At 35.4% G+C, this 10,930-nt stretch overlaps 1 protein-coding gene across 1 annotated transcript in view; it reads left to right on the forward strand.

Moving 5' to 3' along the window:
• Positions 1-10,930, forward strand: part of LOC104527063 (slit homolog 2 protein) — a gene marked incomplete at its 5' end in the record, with an annotated part of 93,213 nt that overhangs the window by 59,884 nt on the left and 22,399 nt on the right. Inside the window, 6 exons of the mRNA XM_010170680.2 lie at positions 96-228; positions 3,731-3,799; positions 6,285-6,356; positions 6,579-6,650; positions 8,076-8,147; positions 9,883-10,046. Coding sequence (XP_010168982.2) covers positions 96-228; positions 3,731-3,799; positions 6,285-6,356; positions 6,579-6,650; positions 8,076-8,147; positions 9,883-10,046 — 582 coding nt within the window. The remainder of the gene's footprint in view (positions 1-95; positions 229-3,730; positions 3,800-6,284; positions 6,357-6,578; positions 6,651-8,075; positions 8,148-9,882; positions 10,047-10,930) is intronic.

The following is a 10,930-nucleotide window of genomic DNA, read 5'->3' on the forward strand; positions in this document are numbered from 1 at the left end:
TGTTTGCTTATAGAAATTCCAGGTGGGATATTATGGCTAATACTGAAGTGATGTTTGTACAGCAAACTTAGCACCTGTTTGTTTTTATTAACCAGGAAATGATGACAATAGCTGCTCTCCACTGTCCCGCTGTCCTGCAGAATGTACTTGTCTAGATACAGTAGTTCGCTGCAGCAACAAAGGCCTAAAAGCTTTGCCTAAAGGCATCCCAAAAGATGTAACTGAGCTGTAAGTTGCACACTTTTTTCCCTTTTATGAAAATCAACATCCAATTTATATTGTTGGGTTCAAGAATGAGGAAGGAAGAAAATGAAGAATTGGATTCAGTAGATCAGTTGAAATTTATTAATATACCACTTTGTAGATATAAAGACTTGCACAGTATCTTGAGTAATTTGACGTTAAACTTGAATTAGCAATACTGTGTAAGTCACAAAACAGAGCTCTAAGAACTATTTGTTACTGACAAGCTTTAAAAATACATGTACATGTATACAAAATAATAATCACTCTCACAATTTATATCCCCACCACTGAACCATCATATAACTGAATGTGGGCATCATATTACAATGGGTTAAATTATGGGCAACAGTTAATCTGATTAATCTATGGCCATTGTTTAGGAAGGAATGAAGAAGTTCAAATACATGAAAAAGCCAAAAGAAAACAATCTATTAATGTGTTTGCATATTTTCATAATAAACACAGGTTTTGCGATATTTCAGAAAGACTGGTTTTAAAAGGAAGTCTTACTTTTCATACAAGCAGTCTTACACAATCTGGGGTATTTTATTAGTCTTTTGGTACATTTGTATATGAGAAAAGTTGTAAAGTTTGCATTTGATTAAAAGATGTAATTGGAATATGTCGATGGACAATGACATTGATATGAAAAAGCTTGCTACCTCACGTGTTGTTTGAAGATTATAAGTGAATAAGCTACTCGTAAGATTAGATGAGTCTATTTTTATGTGTTCTAAAGGGGAAAATATAAACCTAAAAATTGAGTTAATCATCTGGTTTGCATCTCTGATAGTTTCACAGGGTTAGCCCTTGCCTAGCAGCCAACACAGCCATTCACCCACTTCCCCCCCACCCCCAGGAGATAGGGGAAAGGATTGGAGGCAAGGGTAAGGAGACTGTAGAGTGAGATAAGAACAATTTAATAGTGGAAATAAAAGAAAACTTAAAATAATACTAATATTAAAAGTGCAGTGATAATAACAATAACAAAATATCCAAATGAGTGATACCCAGTGCAACTGCTCACCACTCGCCAACCAAGCCTGGCCTGTTCCCAGATAATGATCCCAGAGGAGCAACTATCACGAACCGAAACTGCAATCCTGGAAGAATGAGAGCCTGAGCGAAAGTTAGAGAGGCCAAAAGAGGAAGAGACCCTCACTAATATACTGGACATGACGTGATATGATATGGAATATCCCATTGGCATATCCAAATGCCAATTTAGTTTATTAATTTAAATATTCCTTGCCCCCTTAGGTCTTGCACTTGTAGACTAACAAAACATGGAGTCCTTCACTTCCAGCAACAAAATCGCAAACCCTGGTGTGTTGTCAGTGTTTCTCTCATAACAAGTCCCAGGCTGAAAGCAAAACACAGCACAGTTCTAACTCCTGAAAAAACCCAGCCCTGTTCCAGCTAAAAACCAGGACAACATCTTAATCAGATAGGTCACAGATAAAAATTCCTGACAAGGAAAAAAGTTGGGTTTGTGTTACATATGGCAAGTATTTAATATTAAATTACTAATGCTTCATAATGACTGACTAATGTAGTGCTTTTTCAGAAGACATCATAACTGCGTATCTTAAGTCACTAAAACAGTTTTATTGTTCTACTGTTTGGTATTATATAGAAGACTGAAATGTCCACCACTAATTTGGTGCTTAATAGCATCCCAAAGGCTTTAGTCATTAATGAAGAGAAATTATTAAAACTCAAATTAGCACACAGCTATATAAACCTATAACTTATTTCATTAGGTTTTGGTGTTGTTTTTTCCTTGAATAGAAGATGACTTCATTAAATATAGTCTGTCCTAATAAATACAATTTGACACTGTAGGGGCTTCAATGCAATGTAGAATTAAGCAGCTAAAGAGACATACTTTTGCAAGTGCAAGTGGGACCCTGACTGTGACTGAAAACTCATTTGTGTACGATTTTGTATGCTTTAATTAGTGTCTAAGCGTGCAATTTAGCATATTTTTCAAAGGGATAATGGATGTGGTTCGTGTTAGCAGTTGCATACTGATTGATTCTTCTTGTTCATTAGCATGCATAACCCTTCCAAGATGTACTCTTCATGTGTTTTATAAAATATTTAATAGTTGCTTCATTTGAACAAGGAAGAATTTTTATCAGCCAAGTGGATACTTGTAGTACTTCAGTTTTAATAATGCTAAAGCTTTATATCCAAATTTATCTGTTGATAAAAGAATTTTCTCAGAATCTTATATCTTCAAATATTTAAATGTTGTTGGTCTCTTTTCTAATAATTAAGTATATGAGCCTGTGGTCCATTCACCACCATTTGTATAATGCCATTAACGTAGTGTAAGCAGACAACCCAATCTGTTTAGTCAAGACAAAACTTTCCAAAGATGCTGCAGCATACTTAAAAACATTAAGCTCAAAATTAGTCTAAGAATGCCTTTTTCAGAGGCTGCTCTTTGTATAGGGATAGTGACGGTGTAGTTCTTACTTGGGTTCTGGGAGACACAAGTAATGCCACCATAATACCACCATCAGCAATTCATTTGCCCCAGCTGAGAAGCTAAAGACCTATAATCTTCCTGCCACTGTCTGCTCCATGTCAGAGAATCAGGTAAATTCAGCACTTCTTATCATCTGTAAACTATTTGCCCTGGTTACATGAAGAGCCCCCCCACTTGCATTTTGTAATGACTGGCTGCACAGTGGAAGCTTTTTAGGCAAGGCTTGTTAGCTTCCTGTAACTCAGGTGCCAGTGTAGCTTGATGGCTTTGCACCTGTTAACTCTAAGGATGAACAAGCCTGTTATTGAAAATTATAAGCACAGAAGAAGAGCAAGTGATATAATACAGGAGCTGTCAACCTACAAAGAGGAAAAAAAAAATAATCTAACTTTTCCAGTGAAGGGTAATTGATTATTGTCTTTAGTCCCTAACATAGTCCATAGGAACAGGCTTTTAGTATGTCATGCCTAATATATCATGTGATATACAAAGAGAAATTAGGGAAGGTGACCTGAACTATAGGCATGACAAATGAATTTGCTATTAGAGATGGGACCAGCCCTTGCTGTTTCTGCTGTAAAGGATTACCACTGCAATGTCAGGGTCTGTTTCTATTTACGATAACTCAAAATCCACACTTAATGTGACTTGCAAAAGTCAAATTTACTTTTTGCATGTATGCGTGTGCAAAATGGAGAAGATAAAGACCTCATCTTGCAACGTCTCTGCAAAGTAATAGAAAGTATTATGTAAAAGTTTGTTGTTATTACTGTTACTTCATAGTATGTCTGATAAAATAGCATTTAGATCTTGGGCTGCAGGTCCTCAGTTGTGTCTCTAAAAACCAAAATGCAAGGTTTCTTATAAAACAGAAATACTGTGTGTTCATTTGTTATAAAACATACTTTTGGATTCTAAGATTAGTGGATGAAGATGCTACTGTTTTAATTAAAAAGTAATGTTCTATGTATTATTTTTCTATTTTAGTTATTTGGATGGAAATCAATTTACACTTGTTCCAAAAGAGCTTTCCAACTACAAGCATTTAACACTCATGTAAGTAGTTTTAGAGCAACATTCTCTAGTGGAATGAAAAAACCCAAATCAAAACAAAAAAACCCCTGCTTTATTATACCTGGGTTTAGTTATTAAAAAAAATAAAATATATAAAATGTGTCGTATCTTTTAGCAAATATAATACCCAACCACATTATATAATGGAGGATATTTTATTCTGCTTATCACATCCTACATATAATATTCTTCATAACACTTTATAAACAGGGGTATTTCATTCCAGTGATTACATCACAAAGTAAATAAGCAAAAAGTATAGTTAACCTGAAAAGAGATGTAAGATCTTACAAAACATGTTAGGGTAGTACAGCATTTTGTTATGCAGCTCCATAAAGGCGCTTGAATTATTTAGTTTACAAAAGAAACATTCTGTGATGTGCTTCACTTGATGGTATGCTTCACATAGGAACAGCACACACAGCTGTTGTTAACAGTTGAATGTAACCCCTTCTGTTTCTGCCACAATATACGCTTTAATGACTGAAGAAGAGAGCTTGTCTAGAGTGCCTTACTCCCAGCTCTGTTGCTGACTCACTCTGTGATTTGAGGCAAATCACTAGCTGCTGTAAATGTTATTACCTCTACTTCATGAATGATTTGAATACGATTTCTGTACCTTATAAGAGTACAGTGAGAGAAACAGGAAGGCTGTGGATGGAAATGGCTGTAATTCCGTGGCCTTTGTTAGGACCATAAAAATTTATACCAGCTGAGATTGAACTGTGTAACATTCTGAAAGCAGTTTGTGGTTTCATTATAATCAGAATAAAAAGTGGAGAGGAGTAACAAAATCCCTTAAATTTCTTTTTGACTGGGTTTAGAGCTTTGCTGTAAAAATTTAAAATGGTTTGGCATTCAAAAACAAGAACTTGATTTCCTTTGTTTACCTCATGCTAGACAAAAGTGGTCACGGTCACAAATTTAGAAAGAACATGTTTCCAAAACTTTTTGTATTTTGCAATTAACATCAGGAAAAAACCATTGCAATATTCTCAAATGCCTAGAACCTAGAGGAAATCTCTGTGGACTGTTCAGGGAGGTTATACAAGACCTAACTTGCAGCACACAGGAAAAAAAAGAGCCTCAGTACAAGAAGCAAGTATATGGATTGGTTTGTGTGCAGTAACAGTATCAGTGGAGACTGGAAATGTCTAGAGGTGAGGTTAATTAGAGTCATAGTGACAAGGTTTCCATCACAGAAAACCATGGTACTCATGGTCTATTTTTGACAAACATAGCAAGAAATTTTGTAACTTTACCTCCTAATCAGAAAATGAAAATACACACTTTGTCTCATACTTTGTCTCATACAGACAAATGTAATACAATAAATTATAGATGAACAGGACATAAAATACAAGTAAGATGAGTATTAACAGTCTCTATTTATCAGACCTGTGAGGCACATTGCTGTAATCTCTTCTGAATGTATCTTCATACTGCTGTTATGAAGTTGAGAATGTTCCTCGGCTACATCTGGAAAACCAAAGTTTGCCAAACCAAAGGACTATGCAAAGTTCTTCTGTGGCCAAACAAGGAATTACATACAAGTCTCCTGAGTTCCAGATTAACAGGGAAAATTATTTATTTCAAAATTTTTCCTTCTCTTTTGAATAGATTGCTCTGTTATACTTTCCTAATAAGTTTATTATTGTGTCAATTGTCTTACATGCTTCCATGAAATTTCAAGGGGAGACATGTATATTGCATAGCTATTCAACAGTACTCATAAGTTAAAATAGCAAGGTCCCCTCAGAAACAAATGCTGTATTTCACCACAAAGTACAGTAAACAATAGTGAATTAGTCAAGATAAAATGAAAACTGAAGCACAATATGAGAATGAAGAACAAGCAGTATTCACATTTAATATAGCTTCTTCAAAGCTTCTTTGAAGCTACTATCTTTGAAGCTACCAGCATACCACTCCAGCTCTATCATACTTATGCTTAAGATTTTATTCATTAGAATATTGAACAACAAGAAAGATGTTAAGGCTTTCTCTGTAAATCTTAGATACTGTTCTTTATAATAATATCTCTGGGCTTTGATGTCTTCAGCATACAAGTATTAAGTAAAGTAGTAGGTGATATTTACTTAGGTGTCATTAGGGACATGACTAGAATGATTTTCACTTTAAAATGTCACTTTAATTTCTATACCTGGGTTCATATAGGATCGCATTATTAACTCAATGGCATGATGGACATTGCTGTTGTATAAGAATGCATTGCACTGCTTTTTCATCTGTGTTGAAATGAAAATGCTTTTCATTGATCAACCTAAACACTTGCTGGGCTTGTATATGGCATGTGAAAATAAAAATATATGCTGCTTTAAATATTGGTACCAATGATGATACTACTTCTACTAATAAAAATAATGTGTCTGTCAGTTTAACTTACAGTGTTTCAGGTCTGGGGCAATCATTTTAAGGTCTGAATTTCTGAATTTATTTTTTATAGAGATTTAAGTAACAACAGAATCAGCACTCTTTCTAATCAGAGCTTCAGCAACATGACTCAGCTGCTCACCTTGTAAGTTTAAACATGTAACAGTAACTCTTTGGAAGCATTACAGTGGGGTTTTTTGTTGTGGAAAGAAAGGGCATTTATCCAATATTAAAGCTTGCTTTTGTGGAGGCTGTAAAATAACTTGTTTCCTAACTAGCTATGTGTGCAAAAGCTGGTTTTGGTCATGCTCTGCATTGTTTACTGAATGACTGGTATACTTGCTGACAGTATTTTATATATTTTCAGAATTCTTAGTTACAACCGCCTGAGGTGTATCCCTGCACGGACTTTTGATGGGTTGAAATCACTTAGGTTGTTGTGAGTATTATTTTTTGACCATTGCTATTTTCCAGAATTTTTATGTGTGTATGACAGATAGCAAGTCTGTAGGAAGTTACTAGATTTTAAAACCTAACAAGTATTTGAAAAGTGATAATTAGGTAGCCTTAAAAATCTAAGTGGCTTCATACTGGGGAAGTATACTCTCAAAATACTGCACAAGCTGTTATATGATCCTGGACAACATTGTATATACAGACATACACTTTTTTCTTTTCTGCTTTTTAATCTTGGCCACATTTCTTTTTAGTGTTACATTCTTTCTTGTTATGAGCGTTAAAGTCTTAACAAAAATACTATATGCACAAATTCTTCAGTATATCTGGGGGTTTTTGCAGTTGAATTTTGAATATTTTTATTCCAACAATATTTTTTTGTTGTTGTTGTTTCATTTAATATGGGAGTATTTCCAAAACCATTACATCATGGTTTACTATTGAATATCAATAAAATGACTTTTTGTTTCCAAGAAAACTTTCCATTTTGCCACTAGCAAAAGTGTGGTTGAAAGGGCACGAAAAGGGACAAAGGAAAAAAAAAAAACCACATTCAGTCTAGTTTACAGCTTCAGTTTGTCATCAAGGAAAAAACAAAAACAAAAACAAAAAAAAACCACCCACAAAACTGCAAAAATTCTTTCTCAAAAGTCCCCAGCAGAACATATAATTTCACCTTCATTTGGGTAGTTTTTAACCATTTAATAGCTTAGCTGGATTAAATCTCTCAAGCACAGCATTATTTAAGTGTGCTCATGTAATGCCAGTTATTTTATATAAATGTGGATCCTTTCAAGAACCATAATTCTATATAAGTTAGATATACGTATAACTTAATGAATTAGTAGAAAAAGAGAGATATATTTGTGCAGGTTTGCTACAGGAGAGATAATACTAGTCCAGGTATTGATGCTTAATAAGGTCTTTAGTTCTTTAACTTTACTATCAAATTAGGGCAACAGCCTTAATACTTATTTTAATAAACAGTCAATGCCTGTATTTTCCATCAATCCATGAAAGAGTAAAAAAAAAATGAAGATAATTAATGAGAATTTCAGGGAATTGCTGAAAGAGTCAGAAATAACAACTCTTCTGCTATCCCTAAATCAAATCAGTAATTTACAGAAGTGTGCCTACTTATACTGACCTTTATTCTTTCAATTTAAAAAGGATCATAATGTTAACATTTCTTACAAAAATTCAGGATGAAAAAAATGAAATGATGAGTAGGCTGCCAGTTAGAGCTTAAAAAAACAAACAAACAAACAAAAAATCCCAGCTGATAACACTGAGGAACTGGAAGAAAAAAAATACGAAAAGCTGAAAACTGTTTAACAAAAATGACATTTGCAAAGTTAACCTGCTTATTCTCATGCTTATATATTACTCTGTTTATTTGCTTTTTAAGGTCATTACATGGAAATGATATTTCTGTTGTTCCTGAAGGAGCTTTTAATGATCTTTCAGCATTGTCACACCTGTGAGTATTCAGATTTTAACTATATTTTTTATGTTACATTTAGCAAAGTTCACGTAGTTGAACAAAGGCAAAATGCAAAGGCCTGCTCTGGAACAAGCACATGCATCAGTAGAGGCTGGGGACTGGCCAGAAGCTAGCAGCTCAGCAGAAAAATCCTGGGCCTCCTGGTGGGCAGCAAATTGAACACGTCTGCCATGTGCTTTATGGTGATGAAGGCTAAAGATGCTCTGGGCTGAATTAGAAAGTGAGCAGCCAGGTGATTGAAAGTAGTGGTCACTCCCTTCTGGCTGTCCCTTCTAATGCCACATCTGGAATGTGTTCAGATTCTCCAGTACAAAGCAGATGTGCATGAACGAGAGCAGGTCCAGGAGCTGGATTGTGTGAGCTGTGAGAAGAGGCTAAAGGAACTGAGCTTATTGAGCCTGGAGAAGGAGATGCTCAGGAGGGACCTAATAGTCTTTAAGCCTCTAAGGGGATTAGAGCAATGATGGAGACAGATTTTTCTCAGAGGTGATCAGAGAAGACTAACAGTCAACAGTCACAAGCTGCAACAAGGGAAGTTTGATTTCTCCTTGCATGGGAAGTTATCTATCACTAGATCTGATTTTTGTTACTGATCTGACTTGAGCCTGACTGAACGAGTATATATCATTTCTCGTGTTCAGCTGGAAGTATGTAGCAATAATTAAGAGAGGGCTTCCTGCTCAGTGTGGCAGAAAAGAATGTTTCAGCAGTGATAGTTTCTACCACCTTTACTTCCCAGAGATTTTTGTGTATCTTTGGAAGACCCACTGATTCAAAGTTATGGAACAATCTGAAAAAAGTACTGAAACATCTGGAGAGGGAGGATGTTCTAATACTGCCATTTGACAGTGTGTGCACATGTCAAGATTATCTGTTGAAAGTTACTGTATTTCTTAAAAGGAATATGAGTACATCTTCATAGAATAGCACAATGCTTCTGTCCTCCAAATTAACTACACAACATATAATTGTTCTGAGTTTTAAGAGTATTTATAGTTTCTAGTAGAGAAAATAGACACTTAAAAAACCTTTACAGAAATTAATTCTGAAAATCTCTAGCTAAATTGTTTTTTAATTTAAAAAAATCAGATTTATTTAAGGAAATGGAATTGCTTTAATAATGGGGCAATTCTTATGTAACTCCTACAAAACTAGGATAATGTAGTTTTATCTACTTGTGCAGCAGAGACCTCTTATAGAATTGTGCACATAATTGTGAGTTCAGTGGGAGAGCTCCAAAGAGGAAATAATTAAATCAAATTTGGAAGCTTAGAAACAGATGGTTTGTACCAGCCTGGGAGCCATAAACTGCAAAGGAAAAATATCAGGGTGGAACTCTGTGGGGTTGCCTTGGCTGCTTCGGAAGAAATACTTTAATCTTGCTAACTTAATTTTCCAGTATCAGTTTCATTCTGCTGATGCGGCTGATCTTGGCTATTACATGCCAACGGTGAAACAAAGCTTGTTAGTATTAGCTCTCCGAAGTTCACACATAATACAGCTAAGAACAGCTAGGTTTCTGGACCAAGTTTACTGCTAATACTGTCACTTCTTGATTTAGAACACAAATCCAGGCTCTGAGGGTCGGTTTGGTGAAGGAAGGGCAGGTTTGTGGTTTGAAGAGGTTTTTTCCCAACCTGTTTTTTGGGTTCTGTTTTTAAAAGCATTCATTTAAAACTTTATTCCCTTTCTGTTTGTCTGTTTTCCATAGGGCTATTGGAGCAAATCCTCTTTATTGCGATTGTAACATGCAGTGGCTATCTGACTGGGTAAAATCAGAATACAAAGAACCTGGTATTGCACGTTGTGCTGGTCCTGGAGAAATGGCAGACAAACTTCTTCTCACAACTCCTTCTAAAAAATTTACTTGCCAAGGTACTGTTTTTGTTTGTTTTTTTTTTCTCTCTGAAGTGTCAGTTTTGAATTTTTACAAAAAGTTGAGCTGTGAAATAAGAGTCCTGTGTGCTCTAAATGCAGTTACAGGATCTTCACTCAGCCTTGTCATCATTCCTCCTCATGCTAAGGGATGTAGCCATTGGTTGCATTCAGGAATTGTATTTATTTTAAAGACTACAATGCCTATTTCTTTTCAAACAGTAGATGGAGGAAAAAAATTTTTGGACTTGCAGTACAGTATTCCTCAGTACATGGATGTACATAGGTACTTGGTACTGCCTCAGTCATGAACTACAATTTAAATATCTACACTTCCCCTAGCCAAAGAATATTCTTTTCCTTCAGACTGTTTACAGTAAAAATTCTAAATACATCTGTAATCCTTGCAGTCTTCATTATCTCAATGGTACATAATTGCATAAATATGTCCAGAATGCATTCTCTGATTTTTCAGAAGAAAACATGTAGATAAAGGGAAGTGATTACCTCCATAGAGGTCTTATTCTAAAATGTTGTTATATGGGGAGATTTCTCAGGGTTTGGACCAAGAGTATTTATCTCCATGTTGGTACCAATTTTGCTGGCATTTATATAACAACTTTTATTATTGTCTGTTAATTCCTAGGTTCTTTTTCTGAACTTTACTATTTTTTTAGTTAGAAAAGTACCATTTTTACTCATATCATTGTATCATAGAATGGTATGGGTTGGAAAGGACCTTAAAGATCATCTAGTTCCAGCCGCCCTGCCATCAGCAGGGACACCTTCCATTGGACCAGGTTGCTCAAAGCCTCATCCAGCCTGGCCTTGAACACTTCCAGGGAGGGGGCATCCACAACTTCCTTGGGCAACCTGTGCCAGTG

The sequence above is a fragment of the Antrostomus carolinensis genome, unplaced genomic scaffold (assembly GCF_000700745.2).
Source record: "Antrostomus carolinensis isolate BGI_N321 unplaced genomic scaffold, ASM70074v2 scaffold4246, whole genome shotgun sequence".
Classification (NCBI taxonomy): Eukaryota; Metazoa; Chordata; class Aves; order Caprimulgiformes; family Caprimulgidae; genus Antrostomus; species Antrostomus carolinensis.